The sequence below is a fragment of the Xiphophorus maculatus genome, chromosome 1 (genome assembly GCF_002775205.1).
Source record: "Xiphophorus maculatus strain JP 163 A chromosome 1, X_maculatus-5.0-male, whole genome shotgun sequence".
Taxonomy (NCBI): Eukaryota; Metazoa; Chordata; class Actinopteri; order Cyprinodontiformes; family Poeciliidae; genus Xiphophorus; species Xiphophorus maculatus.
Genome location: NC_036443.1, coordinates 1,465,639 through 1,488,713, shown reverse-complemented (window position 1 = coordinate 1,488,713; position 23,075 = coordinate 1,465,639). Strand labels below are relative to the sequence as shown.

Here is a 23,075-nt window from a genome sequence, read left to right as displayed (position 1 = left end):
AGGTGAAATTTAGCCTTAATAATTAGTAAATTGATAAGGAGACTCTTTACATTCATTCCTCCATTTTGTTGAAATCCAAATAAGACATTTTCCCAATATAAGTGAAAGCCTGCTGAAATTTTGGAATCAACAAAGTTACAAAAATGTTGCCAAAATTTTTTTGAATGAGGGCACAACCAGAACAAATGAGTGACCGATTCTGGGCAAACGACACAGAAGGAACAGTTCACATCAATGTTAGAATTGAATTTCTTTAAATAGACTTTAACGGGGTAGATTCGGTGAATGAGTTTAAAAGAAACTTCCTTTATCTTGTTAGAGAGAAGAAAGTGATTAGGGAGCAGCCAGATAAATTTCCAAGACACAGTAATATGAAAGAGATTCCAATAATGAACGACCACAGGAGTAGAGGTCACGTCCTTCAGAAACAGGGATCTGATTGACTTATTATTGTTACAAGGAAAAGGATTCAAACAAATTTTGCCAACAGGAGAATGTATGGGAGATAAAATGGGAGAGTGATAAACGATTCTCGGCTTCTGCCGAAATAACATACAGATCTTTGTAGAAACGGCACCAAAGACTTTGGCATATTCTCCAGGAGAGACAGGAAAACTGAACTTACAGAGAAATTCTTCATAAGTCAACAACAGACCATCACTGTTGAACAATTGGTCAACCAAAACAATGCTATTATTAAACCAAGAATCAAAAAATATAGTTTTCCTCTTATATAGAATGTCCTTATTATTCCAAATAAAGTATCGGTGAGGAGAGAAGTTATGCTTGTAGATGAGTAACCATGATAAAAAGGCCTGCCGATGAAAATTAGAGAGTTTAATTGGTAGTTTGGTTATATCAAAATTACAAATTAGAAAGAACTTTAGACCACCGAATTTGGAAAAAATATGAAAGGGTATAGTATTCCAGAAAGACGCTGGAGAATTAAAAAAATTACGGATCCAATTTATTTTAAAATTATTATTTAAGATAGAGAAAGAAAAGCAGTTAAGTCCTCCGTTTTCATATGAATTCATTAGAGTAGATTTTTTAATATAGTGAGTCTTATTTTTCCATATGAAGTTGAATAGCAGTTTGTCAATTTCCTTCTCATTTTTCTTGTCAATGTCTAATGACTGTGCAGCATAAATTAGTCTGGAGAGGCCTTCAGCCTTTGTAAGCAGAATACGGCCACGCAAAGAAAGATCTCTAACTAACCATTGATTAAGTCTTTTTTTAGTCTTTTGAATTAGCAGGTCGAAGTTTAGGGAGCTTCTTTTTATTTGATCCTTCGTGATGTTTATACCTAAATAAATAACCTCATTCTTAACTGGTATAGCTTCAATTGAGGCTATAGAACAGTCCTTAATGGCCATTATCTCACATTTTTTAAGGTTAAGAGAAAGACCTGAAGCTTTGGAGAAAGTACCAATCTCCTTAATAGCTAAAGAGATTTGGCTCTGGTCTTTTAAAAATAAAGTAGTGTCATCTGCCAGTTGTGTTAAAGTAACCACTCTATCAGCAACAGTGAACCCTTTTAAAGGACCAGTTTTAATATGATCGGCCAGAAGTTGAGCCACTAAAAGGAACAAATATGGGGAGACGGGTTTTACAAAAAAGTGTTTGTAAAACTCAGCACTCAGGCCATCAATTCCAGGGGATTTGTTCATTTTGAGATGTGAGATGGCGTCCACAATCTCTTGTAAAGAGATTGACTCTTCACAGCATTCTCGTTCACTATTGGAAATTTGATTAACTGATAAATTGGTCAACAGGGCATCAGCTGAGGCCTGACAGAAGTTGGAGAGATAAAGAGTTTCATAAAAGGAACTGCAATATCTAGCTATATCATCAAGGTTATCTGTAACAACATTGTTAATCTTTAGACTGGTAATAGAATTAGTGGTTGAATTGTGTTTTTCTAGATTAAAAAAATAATGAGTGTTTTGTTCTCCCTAGGCCTGTCACGATAGCAAATTTTGCTGAGCGATTGTCTCAAAAAACTATTGCGATAAACGATAATATTGTCTGAAGACCTTTTTACACTGATTTAATGGAAATGACGTAATAATGCATGTGATTTCCTGCCAAAGATAGATACACTTTATTTTCAAAAGAACATTTAACACTGGAACTGATAAACAAAATAAACAAAACAACCAAAAACAAAAATAAAATGGATTCTCAGTCTCCATTAACAAAAAATGTACTTGATAAAAACTAAACAACATAAAGCCAAAGTGTAAATAAATACTGCATTCAACCAAAAGAGTGCAGATTATGAAGTGTGTATACTATGTTGCCCTTCAGTAATAATTAGATTTAAATAGAGAAGATGGGCACATCGACTACCTGATGCAATAGTTCACACTACATGATTTTTTGCTCCTATTTTTCCCCTTACAACAATCTTAGATTGTTGGTCTTTCTAAGATTGTGTGGTGTGTTACGGTAGATCCTCGTTGCCGCTCCGATCCAAATCAGGGGTTTTCCCTGACTGGGAGCTTTAACACAGCCTGTTGAATGTGACAGGTAGCCAATCAGAAAGGCGGATTCTCCTCCCTGTTTTCTGAGGGGAAATTACGTCGGGGAATCCCAAACAGCTGACACAGCGCAACCCGAAGTCCAGCAAACATTGGAGATGATATGTGGAAACAACATTAATGTTTATTCAACATGCAAAGAATATAGAAATGACAAGGGGAGGAGTTGGAGCGAAATTGCTACCGCAGTTGATAAACCCGGTAACTTTTCAGCTGTTCTTCGTTAACGTGACGTAAATAGGTTATAATGATTTTCATTCAGTCAGGAATGACACTAGCCACATGCATTGCAGGTAGATTGTAGTAAAGCATTGATTAATGCCTTGTTTTAAAATTAGTTCACTGAACTTGTAGCCATTATTTTGTGCCCATTGTTGGACACCACACGGCAGGAACGAACCCGATCGAACTGTTATACCAAGGATTTCTGTCGGCTAATGTGTGATCTGTCAGGTTTTGAAAATGGGCCGACAATCGGCTGACAGCTCTAAGATCGTGTAGTGTGTGCTGGACTTTACACTAAGTAAATGAGGAAGGGAGGGTCAGTGGAGAGCACCGGAGTTGAGCCTTTTTTCATTCGGTGTCATCAACAGAAAGAGAAAAAGGGCGGAAGAGACGATAGTGCCGATAATTGAAATGACGTCGATAGTTTTAATTTATCGTACGATTAATCGATTTATCGTTTATCGCGACAGGCCTAGTTCTCCCTCTTCTAACCATTTTCTCCTTGATCTAATAAACGCACCTTTACTCTTATTAATGTAAAAATGATCCAATTTAAGTTGTAATTCAGTTAACTCTTGTAGTTCGAAGTCATTTAAATTAGAAGGATTCGACTGAGTGAGTTCAAATATTCTCGTTACAATTTTGGTTTCTTCATTTCTATTTGTCTTAGCCTTGTTACTACCAAATTTTCTTAGAAATTTTCCAGATTCAAATTTAAAAAGTTCCCAATTAATACCATAAAGATCATCTGCTTGAGCTTTATGCCAGAAGAATTTCAATAATTTGTTTATCTTTATAGTGACCTCTTTATAGTTTAATAAAGAATTATTCAATTTCCAGTATGAAGGAGAATAACTAGAATATTTACCATCTGAGAGTGTTATAATTATTTCAACAACTTTATGGTCCGTAAGGGGAGTAGGTAAAGTATTAACAGTCACAGATTCTTTCTTTATTGAATCTGAGATCAGCCAGAAATCTATCCTAGATTGTTGAGATAATGACTTATTACTCCAGGTAAATAAATAGTCATGTGGATGTTCAGTTCTCCAAATGTCAATTAGATTAAATTTTTCCATAAAATCTTTAATAGTCGGGCTTGAGGCATTTGGTCGACCAGGAGGCCATTTATCAAGGTTACCATCCAGGACAGTGTTGAAATCACCTCCCATAAGAATTATAGCATTTGGCCATTTTTTTAACCATTCTATAAGGATCTTTTCAGCTGTGATAAACAGCTTATCGTTATCTCTTTTATTATTGTAACCATAAATATTGGCACAAATGAAATGACGATTTTCATAGAAAAAGAGTTGAAGAATAAAGTGACCCAGCGAATCACATTCAGTAGAAATAATATTCCCATTAAATCTATGTTTTAAAGTCATAACTCCTGCAGAGCGCTCAGACCCATGAGAAAGCCAAACAGAATTACCCCACTGGGATTTCCAAAAAGTAACATAATCAACTGTAGAGTGACATTCCTGAAAAAAACAGAAATCAGATTTAAAATTTTTGGCAAACAAGAATAATGCTTTTCTTTTTAACATATTGCGCAACCCCCTGGCATTAAGAGAAATAAGCGAAAGAGATAACATATAAATAGGCCTGTCGCGATAAACGATAAATCGATTAATCATACGATAAATTAAAACTATCTACGTCATTTCAATTATCGGCATTATCGTCTCTTCCGGCCTTTTTCTCTTTCAGCTAATGAGACTGAATGAAAAAAGGCTCAACTCTGGTGCTCTCCACTGACCCTCCCTTCCTCATTTCCTTAGTGTAAAGCCCAGCGCGCACGACACGATCTTAGAGCTGTCGGCCAATTGTCGGCCCATTTTTAAAACTTGACAGACCACACATTAGCCGACAGAAATCCTAGATATAACGGTTCAATCGGGTTCGTTCCTGCCGTGTGGCGTCCAACAATGGGCACAAAATAATGGCTACAAGTCCAGTGAACTAATTTTAAAACCAGACATTAATCAATGCTTTACTACAATCTACCTGCAATGCATGTGGCTAGTGTCAGTCCTGACTGAATGAAAATCATTATAACCTATTTACGTCACGTTAACGAAGAACAGCTGAAAAGTTACCGGGTTTATCAACTGCGGTAGCAATTTCGCTCCAACTCCTCCTCTTGTCATTTCTATATTCTTTGCATGTTGAATAAACATTAATGTTGTTTCCACATATCATCTCCGATGTCCGCTGGACTTCGGGTTGCGCTGTGTCAGCTGTTTGGGATTCCCCTCCGTAATTTCCCCTCAGAAAACACGGAGGAGAATCCTAGATTTCTGATTGGCTACCTGTCACATTCAACAGGCTGCGTTAAGCTCCCAGTCAGGGAAAACCCCTGATTTGGATCGGAGCGGCAACGAGGATCTACCGTAACACACCACACAATCTTAGAAAGACCAACAATCTAAGATTGTTGTAAGGGGAAAAGTTTATCAGTTCCAGTGTTTAATGTTCTTTTGAAAATAAAGTGTATCTATCTTTGGCAGGAAATCACATGCATTATTACGTCATTTCCATTAAATCAGTGTAAAAAGGTCTTCAGACAATATTATCGTTTATCGCAATAATTTTTTGAGGCAATTAATCGCTCAGCAAAATTTGCTATCGTGACAGGCCTACATATAAACAGCAGAAAAAGTAACTTAATGAATGAAGGTATTTATAGACGACATGAACACCGTGAGTCAGTACCTTATTAAAGTTCCAGATCTCAGTTTGCAACCTAGGGTAAAGTTCCAAAATAGTGGACCCATCAATGAGAATAGACTTGCAATTATTCTAGCATTGGAGTAAACACTGCGGGTATCTCCACCCCGTTGATAAAACCACGACCTCCTACGAAGTAGGCAGATTTTCCCTCTTCACGAGCCTTCTGGATACATGGCCAAAGCTTCTGGCGGGATTCACGGTCTTCTTTACAAAGGTCTTCGGTAAAACGGAGACTCCCAGTCGGGGAAAACCCTGATTTAGGTTTGACTTCCCTCTTCAGGAAGTCATTTCCCTTAGCCGCTTTCCATATGGAATCACGATATCTCCTCGCAATGAAGCGAATGATGGTAGAACACCTGAGTGAAGTTGGCCCCCCTACCTTCTTCAAATTAGACAAAATTGGTGTCAATCAACTCAGCTACGTTTGTGCTGGTTTGTGCAGCAAAAATTTTCGTTTGTGCCGTTATCATTTTAAAGATATAAAGAAATGTTTTTAGAGGTCATCAAAGGTCAACCAGCCCCCCACCTTCTTCAAATCAGACGAAATGGGTGTCAATCAACTCGGCTACGTTTGTGCTGGTTTGTGCAGCAAAGATTTTTGTTTGTGCTGCTTCGGTTTTGAAGATATTAAGGAAAGGGTAAAGGTCAAAAGGTCAACCAGCCCCCACACCTTCTTCAAATCAGACGAAATGGGTGTCGATCAACTCGGCTACGTTTGTGCTGGTTTGTGCAGCAAAGATTTTCATTTGTGCAGCTATCATTTTAAAGATATTAAGAGGGCTGGTTGACCTTTGATGACCTCTAAAAACATTTCTTTATATCTTTAAAATGATAGCGGCACAAACGAAAATTTTTGCTGCACAAACCAGCACAAACGTAGCCGAGTTGATTGACACCAATTTTGTCTAATTTGAAGAAGGTGGGGGGGCCAACTTCACTCAGGTTGATAGAACGAGGGCGGGAGTTGGCAGCGACCTTTCTACCAACTCGATGAGCGACATCAATGAAGATCTGAAGCCTTTCTTTATCCTTCGAAAGAATCTCCTGGCACACCCGCAACACCTCCTCCCGAACATCCTCCTTCTCGGTCTCAGCGACGATGAGGTCTGAGGTTCCAACGACGACCATAGCGCTCCATCTCAGTAACACGGATTAAGCAGGACGTTGTATCTTTTTCATTGCGCTCCACTCGTTTTTCCACTGAGTTAATTTTCATTTTAATATCTTTGATTTCTTCTAGCATACTTCCCAGCTTTGTTTCTAAAGCATCACTTCTCGTGTTGATCAGGATAGCAAGCATAGCAATAGCATCATCAGGATTTGAGTTGCTATTTGTTCGTAACATATTTGGAAAAGGCTTCTTGGCAACAGGAGGCTTACTTGGAGTTACCGGGAGCGGCGGGCAATCCTCTTCACCAATCTCCGGTTGGAGAGCCGGACCGACATAGTCGTGGTCTTTCTCATCAATACCAGTGCAGGTTTTTTCCAACTTGCTGTGGTCACTAGTTCTTTTTTGGGCTGTTTTAGGCATCTTCCCGAGAGTAAAGTAAACTTACAAAGTAGAAAAGTACTCGACTGAGCGCTTGTACACTCAGGAAAATTGCAGAATAAGAGTGCTAGCACTGAGAGCACGGCACAGAGTGACTTACGCTGCCGCCATCTTTTTCTCCCCCGGTGCCGCCACAGTCGTTCTTGTTTCCACTCCATTACAAGTTAGGTCGACACCCGCCCTGTGGCGGGCATGACGTCATGCATTTAAAAGACTTCTGTATAAAAAAAAGACGCCATGAGAAGTGTGCATTTCATTTCTGTTGGACAGTAGAGACTTCGAACTTTGTAAAAGTAGTGTTTTTATATTGATTTTGTTTTATATTTATTTCCAAATAAAACCAGGAATATGATCGATCATTTTAGCCATAGCGTAGTGCGCATTTTACGCATGTTGAGTGCAATCAGTAGTTGTTTTATGACCAAAAAGTGAACGAATGCAACTGAAAGCCATTTTTCCGAGTTCCTCCAAGTGCACCACATTTCCGAAGCAACCAATCAGAAAGCATTTTCGGGCATTTTGACTTTAGATCGGAACAGCAGCGCGGGGAGAGAGTTTTGTGGCGGAAGAGAACGGTGCGCTGTTGAGATTTCGGATTTTACTAGTAGTGTTTTGTATTAGATTTTTTGGAAGAAGTGTTTTGTATTAGATTTTTAGATCATACGTGTGTTAGTTAGTGTGCATTAGTGTTTGTGTGTAGTGTTTGTAGACGGTTTTTAGTGTTTAGTGTGTGTCAAAATGAGTCGCTACATGACTGCGCAGCAAGCCCTGAAGTACGTGTACGAATGTGAAGAGGACGAAGGCGCGCTGCCAGAAGGTTCGGACTCGGAGTTTGAGCTTGACGATGAGTTTTTTTTTTTTTTTTCTTGTTTTATTTCTTTGTTTGGCATGGGATATGTACAGTAAATTATTATAATCGGAGTAGATGCACACTGAAACACATTATATGCTAATTTCCATCTCCAGCTTCCACCTCCATTCTATTCAGGGAGGAGGATGATGTGCCATTGTGCCTTCTGATTGACAGAAACTGCTTTGCACAGTGGCACAAGTAATTTGTTTTGTCTTGTGGCACCCATTTTGCAAATATTGTAAATAGTTGAAAGTGGGGGGGGGGGGGGGGGGGGGGGGGGGGGGAAGACATTGTGATGTTGGAGAAAATTTGTGATGGAGATATTGACATATTTTGTAAATAGTTGTAAAAAAAAAACGTCTGGGAAATTACCCACAATATGGTGAAAATATGACTAGTAATTTGTTTTTTACTAAGTTTGTACAAAAGTTCTTAAAATTTACCCAAAAACTTTTCATGTTAGGCTGTAAAAATGGTTTGTTCAACATTTTTGTGAATATTATAGTAAAAATATCAATATTTTTTCTACTCGGATTTTGTTTCTGTGTGTGTTTTTTGCTCCAATGTGATAATAAATTTTGTCAAAATGAAACAAACACTGTAAAATCACAAAGTTTAGGATGTTCTAAAAATAATGATACCAAACAAGGTAAGGTAAATAGTTTTTATGGTGAAAATATAAGGGTAAATTCAAAATTAGACCAAAACGGCCATTTAGACCCAAGACTCCTAAGCCAACATTTCACATCATGTTTCAAACAAAAATGAACTTAAACAAAAAACACCTCATTCCTCCATCCAGCTAAAAAATGCTGCAACAAATATGAATGTCCACTTGTTGTTCGGACCTCAGGAATGTGATGGCAGACCGGTTAGGATGAAGGGTTGCTGTTGTTGCTGAACAGTTTGCTTTTCCTTCTGGGCAGCACATGGAGAAACATTGATCTGTGGCGCTCAGCACAATGATGCCAAACAGCCTTATCACTACATTTAGACTGCAACAAACCCAGCAGGACTACATGGAGAAGGTTTCCACTGACCATGGAAACGTACAACAGCAGCGTGTGGTCAACTCATGACTCTCTCAGGGATTATTTCTGCATAAATGACACAGCAGTGATAACACAGAAATGATTTAATAAAACCAGCGACTGACTGGTTTTATCTGTTAAAGGAAAATGAATTCCTTTTAAAGTATGGGTGGAAATCCCATGAGGGTCAGGAGGGTTTGTACCCCCCCCCCCCAATCTTAGAATAGAATTGCCCCCCCCCAAAAAAAATATCAAATACATAAGGATATATCAGTTTTAATCCTCAACTTTTGCATTGAGAAAATGCTAATTTTGTGGAATTTTTAAAAATAAAATGACTAGATAATATAATAATCATTATTTTATTAGGACCAGCAGAGCAGCAGGACTTCATCCCAGTCAGGGCTAGAGCTCCTCACAGCCGACCTCTGTCCTGTGAAACATACACTAAGTCAAATCCTCGGCCTTTGGCAGCCAACACCTGTCTCATGTTTGCCCTCGCCTTTATTTCTTTCCTCAGTTCTTCTTCAGATCGCAAGCTCAGCAAAACGCAGAACTGGATCACGTCCTCAATCTGCCTCTCAGATTCATTAAACACAACGTGACTCTGCTGCCACTGATTAATCACAAACTGCAGTCTGAGTTCGCCTCCTCCTTACTGTCTGTTTCCATAATGTTCTTCCGCTGAGCTCTGATGAAGACCTGAGATAATTTGGTTTTGCTGAAGTTTCTCTCCCACTCAGCAATCAGGAAGGATATCAGAGCAGGAAACTGAACTGGAGAGATTTCAGATGCAAATATAGTCTTCAGATTTTTATGAATGGAATTTTTTTCAGTAAAAAAAGAAAATATTAAGGACAAGATTTAGATTCAGATTAAACTTTCTGACGGTGGATCAGTTTGTTTTCTCTTACATAGGTTCTAATGAAGGGAAAATATGCATAAAAAGACATTTCCAGAGGAGAATCTGAGGAGAATTAGAATCCAGATTCTACTAAACTATAACTTTATGAACGTTAATGCATCAGCGTTAACAGCCATGACCTCTAAACTCTAACACAACCCATAGCTTTCTTTACAAATAAATTCAGACAGTTTCAGTAAATGAACCTTAACAGAGCGAACAGTCATGGAGTTCAAAACAAACAGGCCAAGACAGAATCAGAGATGGCTGAAAATGTATAAACGCACAACAACAGATTTATTTACACATAGACACGCAAACGACCCCCCCCCCCCCACACACACACACACACAAAGCAACACAGATGATCTCATAACCCTCCATGTGGTGTCTGACAGCTCTGAGAGGGATCCAGACCCACATCTTTGGAATCAACAACAACACCAAAGATTTAATGGATTCTCTACTCCAGTGTGCAAACACGTTTTATACAACCAAATTTCTAATTAGTTGATCAAATTTAGTTTTTTGCACAGAAATGTACAAAAAAAAGAGTTAAGTACTGGACCAATAATCTGACAATCAAAGTTTAAAGGGAAACACGTCTACCCATTAGGTATAGTGTTTATTTGTCTTGTCTTTGGTTGGGCTACTGAAACAAACTTCATTGAGCTTCTGTATGATGACAATAAAACCTGATTCTGATTCTGACATAGAGGACACCTCTGTGTAATACACATCATCACCAGCAGGAGATGAGGCTTGACTGAGGAATGAGAAATATCCACCAAAATGGTTCCCACATAACCAAAAAACACAAACACACTAACTTATCCATAACTCTTGAAGCAGTTAGGTTTTAAAATGTTTTTTTTCCCAGACCCAGATTTATAGATTTTTCCAACAGTTTTTAGAACATTCTGGAGATTTTAGGTTTTATCCTGTTTATGTTGAAGAAGTTTGGTTTCAGGTTAGAAAAAGCTTTTTCAGTGATTTTTCTTTTAGCAACGGATCTAAAATACATCAGTTCCATTTCAGATTATGTGACACTATAAAAGCATTCTAAGATTAACTAGTTTACAAAAATAAAATACAACATAAATTTGAAAAACTTTTGTTAAACTGTTGTTTAAAAACCACATTTGATTTCAGTTTCAGAGCTGCCTAAGCAACTGAGTTCTAGAAACAAATTTGTACATTTCAGAGGGGGAAAGTCACTAGATATCTCAGGAAACACAAGTATTTTTCAGTATCTACTGTAGAAATGAATAAAAACAAATTCCACTTTTTCCAATGTGCTGACAGTAATTCTTCCCAGCCAGCAGGTGGTGGTGTTTTCATGTTAAGTTTGTTATTGATAGTGATGGGATTTTCGGCTCCTTTTCGAGATGCGGCTCTAATGGCTCTTCTTACTGTGGAGAGCCGGCTCTTTCGGCTCCCAAACGGCTCCCCATATATATTTTTGACATTATTAATTAATTAATAGCTTAAACCTAATTTTATAATATTTTGTTTCATTATTGACATTGTTAAGCACTTATGATGAGTAAAAATGCCGCATAACAATGCTATAGCAATACCGATGCGTGTGATGTCCGCATGTGCCTGTGCAGGTTGTTTGTCGAGCCTGCACGATAGGAAATGCTGACTTTGCACAGTCTGCACTCTGCCCTGGAGCTTGATGTATCATTAAAATGAGTCCAAATCTTGCTCCGTTTTCTGTCACTCATTATTTTCACCTATTCAGTTCTCACACTGACTCCCCTTCTTTCTGTCGTGCTTCTTGACCGCTGAGTGAGTGTCTGTACATAAACACGAAAGCTATACAGCTTGGCCAATTGCCTGCCGTTTCCACAAAAAAAGTGGAGATAAACTTTTTTTTTCAGTGTTTTCCCGCCACATTATTAATTGAAACTATGTGTGATTGGTCAGATGTGTGGAGCACACGCTTGACATGAGGGCAGTGGACCGACCGAGGGAAATAAAACTCTCCGCTCTAGCACTGGCAGAAGAGCAAAACGCGCAATGAGAGGGAGAAGGGGCGGAGAGACAGTGAGGCACCGCAGGACAAAAAAAACGCCGCAGGGAAAAACTATCGGCTCTGGCACTTGCAGAGCACAAGCACAATGACAGGGAGGCGGAGAGACAGGGATATACTGTAGAAAAAAACCCGGCTCCCAAATAGGATCCTAAAACGGCTCCCATTGTGGAGCCGGTTCCAATCGTTCACTTCAAAGAGCCGGCTCTTAGAGCCGGATCGTTCGCGACCGACACATCACTAGTTATTGAACAGTAGAATGAGTTCAGAAACACATGTATAATGGCTGACACAGGCAGTTTATCAGTCTTCATTTAATCATTCTTCATCCTGTTTTATTCTTTAGAGAAAGCACTGCTTGTAAGTATTTTGTGTTATTTTATTACATCTGAGACAACATTGAGCTATATTTGTGGGCATTTATGGTGTAAAAGGATGATGTTTGTAAGGCTGATTGTGACATGTTATTTACACAGTATTAAGCATTTGTGCCCTTACTATTTGCATGATTTGAATACTGTGGTATTCTAATTCATGTTTTTCATCTTTATTTGTAGTGTCACTCTTTTGGCAATTGAAAGCAACGTCAATTAAAGGGACATACGCCTGACAATCGTATGAGAGTTTATCTATCTGCACAACTGTTACTTGGAAACACAGTGGGGGCAGAACAGTGAAAAAGCACAGATCTACACAACAAGCAGTGAATGTTTACGTCGAAGATCTACTATATAAACTAAAGATGTCTCAAGAAGCTGGAAAGGCTTCGTCAACTCGCTCCAGCAAGACACACCTGTCAAATTCAAGTAAGTCGTCTGCAAGCATGGCTGCTGTAAATGCAAGGGCGAAAGCTGAAGCAGCTCACACTAGAGTAGAATTTGCTAAAAAGGAAATTGCAATGAAAGTTAAGAAAGCAGAACTGGAAGCCACATTACTGGTTCTTCAACACCAGTGTGATGCAGAGGCAGCTCATGCTGAGGCAAACGTTTATTAGGCAGCTGCTAATGAAGAAGAACATATGTCTCGACCAGAGCAGCAAAATGATGACTCTTTAGAACGCACTGGCAATTATGTGAAAGAACAACTTGTCTTAAAAGGTAGTGTAACTCCATTTGATATTCTAGAGTACAATGAACTACCTGCAGCCATGACATTTTGTCAACCCAAACAAGAACTCTGAAAGACTATGTTCTTCCATCAAACATTTCAATCAATCATGAAGCTGTTCCTCAACTATCCCAGTGTAACCCTGTACTTAAAACGTCACCAAGCTTCAAACATGACGTCCAATCAAAAGACCAAGTTAACATGTCTGAACTAATGAGGTTCCTGGCTAGAAGTGAGCTACTCACTGGAGGACTAAGGAAGTTCAGTGACAAACCAGGAGACTACTGGTCTTGGAAATCCTCTTTCGAGAATGCAATCCGTAACTTACATTTGTTTGCCAGTGAAGAACTGGACTTATTGATCAAATGGCTTGGCCCAGAGTCTGTGAAGTACGCAGAGTGTCTAAAAGCAGTGCATGTCAATAATCCTGAACAAGGGTTGCTTAAAGTTTGGGACAGACTACAAGAATGTTATGGCTCTCCTGAAGCCTTAGAAAGGGCACTGTTAGATCGGATGCTACAGTTCCCTAAGATCTCAAACAAAGATCCACATTTCCTGAGAGAACTTGCAGACCTTCTACTGGAGATCGACTCAGCAAAGAGTGAAGGTTACATACCAGGTCTACTCTACCTTGACATAGCAAGGGGAATCCACCCTGTAGTCGATAAATTACCTTTTGGAGTACAAGAAAAGTGGATGAACCATGGGACTAAATACAAAGAAAAACATTCTGTGTCGTTTCCACCATTTTCTGTATTTGCCAACTTTGTTTCCAGTGAAGCAAAAATGTGCAATGATCCCAGTTTTAGACATTCAGTCCAGCAACCACCAGCACCTCTCAAGATGTTTAAATATCAGGAAAGACACAGCAGGAAAGAACCTATCGGACAGAAGTTGTAAACTCTCAAGTAAAACCTATGGCTGAGACAAAGATTGCGGATGTAGATAAAGAATGTCCCATCCACAGAAAACCCCATGCACTGAAAACATGTAGAGCATTCAGAGAAATGCCCTTTGAGGAAGGAAAGATCTACCTTTAAAAGAACTCAATATGCTTCAGATGTTGCGCCTCTACCAATCACCAGGCTAAGAATTGTAGTACAGAGATAAGCTGTGCAGAATGTGGCATCAACAGTCATGTTTCAGCCCTTCATCCTGGTCCAGCAGTTTGGGCAACAAAACCACCACTAGCTGTAAGGCAGCCAGTGGACGTTCACGGTGGGGAGCAAGATCAACCATCACCTACTGCTATCTCTACCTGTACACAAGTATGTGGAAGTGAAATTGAAAGTCATTCTTGTGCCAAAATCTGTCCCGTGTTCATCTATCCAAAGGGGTCTCCTGAGAAGAAGCTGAAAACATATGCAATCTTAGATGACCAAAGTAACAGGTCCCTTGCTAGATCTTCAGTCTTTGATGCCTTCAGTATTACAAGGAAATCTTATCCTTACAAGCTAAAGACTTGTGCAGGAACTGAAGAAGTAATGGGGAGAAGAGCTCACAACTTCGTTGTGGAATCAGTGGATTGCCAGTCACATCTGTTGCTAGAGACGCTTATCAAGTGTGATATGCTTCCAGACAATCGGAATGAAATTCCAACGCCTGAAGCTGCTCAACACCATTCCCACCAACAGGACATAGCTGCAGAAATTCCCAAGCTGGATCCAGACGCTAGCATCTCGCTTCTCATAGGGAGAGATGTTGTCCAAGCACATAAGGTTATTGACCAACGTAATGGACCTCTAAATGCCCCATTCGCTCAGAAGCTGGCTCTTGGATGGGTCATAGTTGGAGATGCTTGTCTCGGCGGGGCACACAAACCTGACTATGCAAATGTCTTCAAAACCAATTTTCTGGATAATGGTCGGCCCAGTCACTTTCTACCGTGTAAGAATGCTATTCAGGTGGCAGAAGGCTTTGATTCCCCAGTTCCTCAAAAGGTCAGTTTCTGCACATCTACAAAGATAAAATGGTCCGACATCACAGACATAGGAGAAACAATCTTTCAACAAACAAGCTCAGATGAGAAACCTGGCTTCTCACAAGAAGAAAGAGCTTTTCTCCAGATAATGAACAGGGCAGTCTTTCAAGATAGTTCAAATAGTTGGGTTGCTCCACTACCCTTTCGTTCCCCTAGGCCGTGTCTTCCCAACAATAGGCAGCAGGCTACACAGCGCCTTACTTCTGTTCGCCATATTCTGAATAAACGTCCTAAAATGAAAGAACACTTCCTACAATTTATGCAAACTATACTCGATAATGGCCATGCAGAATTGGCACCCCCTCTCAAAGAACAGGAGTGCTGGTATCTCCCTTTCTTTGGAGTTTATTACCCTCGCAAGTTAGACCAAATTCGGATTGTGTTTGACTCCAGTGCACGTCATGATGGATTGTCACTCAATGACGTTCCTGTTACAGGCCCTAATCTTAAAAACAGTCTCTTAGGTGTTCTAATGTGTCTCAGAGAAGAACGAGTAGCAGTGGCCGCTGATATTAAGCAGATGTTCCATTGCTTTGTCATCAGAGAGGACCATCGGAACTTCTTATGATTTCTTTGGCATGAAAACAATGACACGGAACAACCAATTGTGGAGTTTCGCATGACTGTTCACGTTTTTGGCAACAGTCCGTCGCCTGCAGTTGCAACCTATGGGCTTCGTCGTGCATCAGAAGACCAGGAGAAACAAGACAACACAACAAGACATCTTGTAGAACGTCACTTCTACGTTGATGATGGCCTTGCCTCCTTTTCATCGAGTGATGAGGCGATCTCCGTTGTCAAAAATGCTCAACAAACTTTGGCTACATCCAATTTAAAGTTGCACAAGATTGCATCTAATGATATTGATGTGATGAAAGCATTTCCCAAGGAGGACCTGGCAAAGGACCTTAAAGACCTCAACCTTGGAACAGATCCTCCACCAATGCAAAGCAGCCTTGGAATAAGTTGGGACATCAACACAGACGAGTTTACGTTTCAAGTCTCAAATGAAGAGAAACCTTATACACGTAGAGGAGTGCTGTCAACTGTAAACAGTTTGTACGATCCGCTTGGATTCGCAGCCCCTGTGAGTATTCAAGGTAGAGCCCTTCTAAGAGAGCTTTCAACTGAAACCATCAACTGGGATGACCCACTTCCAGATAGGAATCTACAGGAATGGAGTGCATGGAGTGCATCTCTAAAACATCTTGAACAAATGAGGATCCCTAGACAGTACACCTCCCTTTCATTTCATAATGCAACAAACAGAGAATTGTGCATGTTCTGTGATGCCTCTACTAAGGCAATTGCTGCCGTGGCTTATGTCAAGATTTCAGATGCGGAAGGCAAAAGTGAACTTGGTTTCATGTTTGGCAAAGCAAAACTTGCTCCACAAAAAGAAGTTACCTTCCCGAGGTTAGAACTTTGTGCTGCTGTCCTTGCCATTGAGATTGCTGACATGATATCTGAGGAGATTGATGTTCCCTTCCACTCAACAAAGTTCTTTACCGACTGTGGAACTAACTTCCTAGGAGCATGCAAGGAACTTGGCATAACTCCAACACGCTGCAACAGTCGAGGAAGTCAGAATTTCTTAAATGAAAATGAGTGTACATGGATTTTTAATCCACCGCATGCCTCACACATGGGAGGAAGTTGGGAGCGCATGATCGGCATCACAAAGCGCATACTAGATTCCATGTTGTCAAGTACTCCAACTCAGCATCTCACCCACGAAGTGCTAGTTACCTTTCTAGCTGAGGTAACTGCCATTGTGAACTCTCGACCTTTAACTCCAGTCTCTTCTGATCCTGATTGTCCCTTTATTCTCACACCTGCTACCCTCCTTACCCAAAAGACTGGGGATTCTTCTATACCACCTGGAGACTTTGAGAGTGGAGGTCTTTACAGACATCAGTGGAGGCAGGTGCAACATCTCTCGAATGTTTTTTGGCATCGTTGGAGGAGTCAATACTTGCCTACCTTGCAACCGCGACGAAAGTGGCAATCAGAGAAGCCTAATTTTCAAGTTGGAGATCTTGTGCTTTTAAAGGACTGTCAAGCCAAGAGGAACCAGTGGCCCATGGGCATTGCAGTTAATACCTTCCCTAGCCAAGATGGAAATGTTAGGAAGCTTGAAATAAAAATCAGTTCTGGAGGTACATGTAAGACCTTCTTGAGGCCAGTTACTGGAGTTCTCCTTCTGAAAAACACCTGTGGCGAGGACACTAGTTGAACATAAGGTGACATCTTATGATGTCAGGTGGGGAGTGTGCTGGCAGTAATTCTTCCCAGCCAGCAGGTGGTGGTGTTTTCATGTTAAGTTTGTTATTGAACAGTAGAATGAGTTCAGAAACACATGTATAATGGCTGACAGAGGCAGTTTATCAGTCTTCATTTAATCATTCTTCATCCTGTTTTGTTCTTTAGAGAAAGCACTGCTTGTAAGTATTTTGTGTTATTTTATTACATCTGAGACAACATTGAGCTATATTTGTGGGCATTTATGATGTAAAAGGATGATGTTTGTAAGGCTGATTGTGTATTTACACAGTATTAAGCATTTGTGCCCTTACTATTTGTATGATTTGAATACTGTGGTATTCTAATTCATGTTTTTCATCTTTATTTGTAGTTTCACTCTTTTGGCAATTGAAAGCAACGTCAATTAAAGGGACATACGCCTGACAATCGTCTGAGAGTTTATCTATCTGCACAACTGTTACTTGGAAACACAGTGGGGGCAGAACATCCAGACTGTGTTAGAATATTCTTAAAAAACTCCTGTTCTAACTTCCCATGGTAGCTAACTTGCTGCATGTTGTCAGCTTATGTACAAACTAAGGTTTGTACATAAGCTGACAACATGAGTTATTATTAACAGTGCTACTGCTCTGCTTATCAAACAAAACCTCATATTTGCTGCTGCTGCTTGAAAAGTCAGTGTTACATCCTGGCAGAAAAAAGAGACTGGCTCTCAGAAAAGAAGACAAAACACAGCAAAAAAAAAAAAAAAAAAGTACAGACACAAACAACAAGAATGGAGTTTGTACCAAACTAATGCGCCACATACTGAGACGTCACAGACTTTAAAATGAGAAAACAGATGCCATCCAAAGATGTCATTTAGTTTGGCAAAAGCTTTTTCTTTTACATCCGAGGGAAACGAAGGAAGAAGGCTGGAAAACACGTGACTGATGTCTCCACGATAGCTTTATAAATCATCAGGGCTGAAGCAACGAGTCGGAAGATTAAATGAAGTGTGACGGATATGAATAATTCATAAAACAAATGCACAAAGTTCTGGTTTGCTGCAGAAATCCTTTGCAATAAGATTGAGATTGAATGTTTTCTGTGTGAAGCTTCACTTTGTGACAGCCCTGCTTTCTTCAGTTACATTTACCAGTAAAATCAGATTTAATCACCTGAATCCCATTAGAAATAGTAACATTCAAACAAAGAACAACACTGGTCAGCGCAGGTCGGTCAGAGAGCAAAGCGGCTGTTAAAAAACTGCTTGCTGCTACTGGAGCAGAAAACCGTTAATATTTCAAAAGTCCCCTAGTACTGTGTGTGCGCACGTGTGCATGCGCACGTGGGGGTGTGTGTGCGGGGTGTGTGCGTGTGTGTGTGTGTGTGTGTGCTGGGTCTCCAGGATCCCAGTGGAGCCTGATTGCTGCTGTGGCCATTTTCTCAGCTGGTTGGCGATCGCAGTTCAATATCTGACCAAAGCAAAAAGCGATGCACGCTTTGAAACAAATCCAAACCTGTTTTCATCTGAGCACTGTACAAACCACAGGAGGTCTAAACTACATGAAGACACTCAGGAGCTTTTTATATTTCCTTACGTCAGAAACGAACTTCGATGTATTTTATGAAGAAACCTTGTGATTGGCCACATAAAGTTTGTGCACGTTTGTGAATTGAAAGAAAGTATGCAATATGCAAATAATAAAGTTGCTTTTTTGCAGGAAAATAAAAAAGAGAGAACAGATAAGATGCAGCATCATGAGGACAGATTAATACAGGAGACAATAAAGCAAAACAATATATGAAATAAATCTCACAGCTCTGTTCAGTCAGTCACCTGAAAGTGAAGTTTTAGTTTCTGTCTTTCCCAGAAAATAAAAAATAAAGAAAGTGTTCAGTGTTTGGCTGAACTACATGTCAGTGTGTGTAAATCTGGGAGACAGCGCTGTGATGGCAGCAGGGCAGGAGTACTTAATGAATTTGAATTTTTGTACTTTTCAGCTCTTAATTTGGAAAAACCGAGTTTATAAATTCATTAAAAGTAAATTGAGTGCTGAAGATCCGAGATGCAAAATATCAGGAGGTGTTTAAACTTTTTCAAAGTTCTACATTAGGCATCTATAAATTAAAAAGAGTTCAGACCTATTTATTTTTAATTATGAAAAGCATTAGGGGAACCTTGTGCTATAATTCTTCTGACTATTTTAACAGATTTAATCTTAAATTATTGTGCTACATCTTTAGCAAAACATCCATCTGTTGTTTACTCGCTCATTTTGTTTCAGAAAATGAAATAGCAAAATAAATTTATTTAACTAGAAAGAACAGATCACAGACTTTAAAGGCTTTGAATAAGTATGACATTGTTCTCTTATAGAGATTATTTTAATGTAATTGTAAACTTTGAACTTATTACAGTTTATTAAACCCTGACAGTGATACATGAAAAGATTCAGTGTTGATTTTACTGGATCTCAGTTCTGAACTGAATGAATGTGATGCTGAAGAGAACATGAAATCCATTCTGAGGTTTTACTGTAAATATTGTAGCGGTTAAAGGGTGCTGTTATGTTGTTTTGTGTTTTTCCCATGAGGCTTGGCGGCAGAGAAGAGGGCGAACCGTGAGCGAATAGGCTATCTGTCCGAATGAAAAGACCTGTGTGTTCCGCCATTAAAGTTGTGAATGTTCTGGCTATCTAACCCCGTATGTCTTCATTGAGCCCTCAACAGAGGTTACAATATGTTCAATTTTCACTTGACAGAGTTTTTGTTTTACTTGGTATTTAGAAATCAGGGAATTAAACATCATGGTTTTAATGTGGGGTTCCTCATGGCACTCTTGTCTAGTCAGGCTCTAATTACACTGTTATTACATCATCACTGATGATGCACAACTTCCTGTTGCTTCTTCATCATCTTTTTCATTAAGCCTCCTTCAGTTTAATGCAGGAAAGACAAAACTTTTTTTGATCCAAGAACCAAGAACTCAGCTTGACTTAATGATGCAGAACTAAAATGCCAGAAAACTAGATGCCACTAATCAAACCTAAACCTTAACAGCCTCTTAAAGTCTATTAATGCGTCTGCCAAATACAAACTTGCAAAAATCTGACAGAAGAAAAAATATGTGGATGATTTCACTTTCAGTAGGTGAGATTACTGTGTAATGGCTCAGTCAAAGTTTATCAACCAGCTGCAGCTCTAATCTGGGGTCTCAACCTGGAAAAAAGACAACATCATATAGAATCTCTTCTGACTCTGCATGTCAAAGTACAAATTTTTACATCGCATTACTGTTTTTTTTGTTGTTGTTCTTCTAATATTTAGTCACCTCAGGTCATCAGGAATCTGGTAGCTAATAAATCTTCTCAGTAGCAGATCTAAACTATGAGGAGAAAGATTTAGTTCTTTGCTCCTTGGGCCCAGATCCAACCTGGGAACCTAAAATGTGCAGAATTTTACCGTTTAATGGTTTTTTCCAACTGTTTGCTTAATCAGTTCCTTTTTTTTGTTCAAAATAACATTTTACTGATTCTTTACCTGCAGTGCAAAAAAACATTTTGTTAATTTGTTATTTTTACTGATTGAAATACCTCCGTGAAAGTTAAAATTTGAGTAGTATTTGAGTAATACTGAATATATATACACTGCTCAAAAAAATAAAGGGAACACTTAAACAACACAGTATAACTCCAAGTAAACCAAACTTCTGTGAAATCAAACTGTCCACTTAGGAAGCAACACTGATTGACAATCAATTTCACCTGCTGTTGTGCAAATGGAACTTTGTACAAAACAAAGTATTCAATGAGAATATTTCTTTCATTCAGATCTAGGATGTGTTATTTGAGTGTTCCCTTTATTTTTTTGAGCAGTGTATATATATATATATATATATATATATATATATATATATATATATATATATATATATATATATATATATATATATATATGTAACCTGTCTTCTTCATGATCAGAACAAATCATAAAAAGGAAATAAGAACCCAGGCCACCTTTACCTTGAGTCGCAAAGACATAAACCAAAGTTCTTGTAGTCGTTTAAACCCCATAAAGCTTCAGTTTGACTGCAGAAAGCGGTCGCTGGATAAGTGTGGAGTCATGCCGGAGCAGAACCTCTCTGCGATGTTCGGACAGAAGTACCGAGGCGGCCCGGAGCTGTCCGCACAGAGCGGTGCTGAAAGCTGCCGCATCATGACAACACGTGTTAGAATCAGCTTGAAGGAGCAGAACTGGAGGCTGAAACAGCGAACAGACAGACTGGCTGACTGACTGACTGACTGACTGACTGACTGACTGCAGGTGATCAGACCACAGCTGGAGTTAACCTGACATGCGCCATAGACTCCCCAAACTCCACCAAGCTTCCCCCACCCCGAATCAGTCAGAAAGGCCACGATAACCGACACAAAAAATCATTTAAAAAAGCCAAGTAAAACTGGACAGCACTTACACGTAAGCGTGGTAGACGAACGCCCATCCCCGCGGTCTCTCCAGCGCGTTGTAGAGGAAACTCTGTAGTTTCCGGTAGCTGGCATTTTTCTTCGACGGTCTGGGTCTCCCGCAGGAGATACTGGATCTGGGTCTGCTGAGGATGCCGCCCCGCTTGGTGCTGTCCGAGCCCGCAATGAGCAGCGCCCCGTCTCTGGTGGATTCCGGAGCGCCGGGGTCCAAGCCGACGAAGCCGACTTTGTGCTTTTTCTCTCCGGCTTCAGCTGGGTAAACCCCGCCGTTGAGGGATTTCTGCACCATCCTAAAGTCAAGACGACTCTGAGGAGTTGTCAGTGTCCTTGCCGCGGGGATGCATCACTGGCTGAGGGGTGTGTGCTGCTGCTGCTGTTGCTGGTGCTGCTGCTGGATGAGGTCCGTGTTGGTCCCTGCAGAAACCCAATGTGTGTCCTGTCTACTTCTCTTCCCTTCCGGCAGCCTGACTGGCACAGCAGGAGGCATGCACATGAAATACAGTCATGATCAAACTAGAAGTAATGGCTTTAATGACTAAGACGTGCATTAGGATGAAAATTCAAAACCAACATGCAGATCAGGCTTTCTGTTCTGGTTGCTGATGCAGAAAATTGTCCAAAAATATAAAATAAAATAAAATTAAAAAATCATTACAAGTTGTCAATATGAAGGAAATAACGGGTATCAGTCTACTTTAGTGAAAAACATCTGCTCTGGTCTTAAAAACACAGCCTGATGTAACCCCGGTTTCTCTCCACTCAACTTCAGCCCAGGAGAGCCGCTACAATGAAAGCTTTCATTGGATGATGCAGGACTATGCAATATTCATATGTGCAGCTTTCTACACTATGAGAAATGGATACCAGAAGGTATATGTCAGGATGAATTAGGACTGGATTTCACTGGAAACAATAATGAAACAAAAGTCTATGCAAACACTTAAAATTATGTCCTCTTCAAACAGAAATACATTTATCCAATTTTCGTAATATTGTCACCAAAAAATGTATTTTATCAGCTTTATTGGGATTCTGTGCAACTGCCCCGTTCATGAAGATATTAAGACGTTATTACATATAGTTTACTGGTGTGCTGTCTAATTATTATTATTAAATAATTTTTATATTACGGAGTTTCCAGCATAGGTAAACATAGAAAATAATGCAAATAGAACATCCAACCCTCCTTTGGGGGTTGGATCTTTACACGCCCTGGACGTGTAAAGATCCAGGGCAGTATCTTAGTATCGTGTAAAGATACTAAATATGTAAAGAAACATATTTAACATGTTTTTTTTCTTCATTTGTATTCTCTATTAAATAATTATTTGTTTACCATTAATGCTGCCTCTGCCTCATACCTTCTGATTTTAC

At 39.6% G+C, this 23,075-nt stretch overlaps 1 protein-coding gene across 6 annotated transcripts in view; it reads right to left on the bottom strand.

Annotated features, from left to right (window-relative positions):
• LOC102219691 (potassium voltage-gated channel subfamily KQT member 2-like) overlaps nucleotides 1-22,421 on the bottom strand; it is a 46,353-nt gene extending 23,932 nt beyond the window's left edge. For 3 of the 6 annotated variants that reach the window (XR_002752931.1, XM_023335894.1, XM_023335899.1), the window contains exon 1: nucleotides 21,692-22,421. Coding sequence is in view for 5 of the 6 variants with exons in the window: in XM_023335894.1 (XP_023191662.1) it covers nucleotides 21,692-21,990 (299 nt within the window). In the remaining variant the exon portion in view is untranslated. The remainder of the gene's footprint in view (nucleotides 1-21,691) is intronic. The other 3 variants (XM_023335887.1, XM_023335881.1, XM_023335877.1) reach the window with 2 other exon arrangements.
• Between the last annotated feature and the right edge of the window lie 654 nt (nucleotides 22,422-23,075).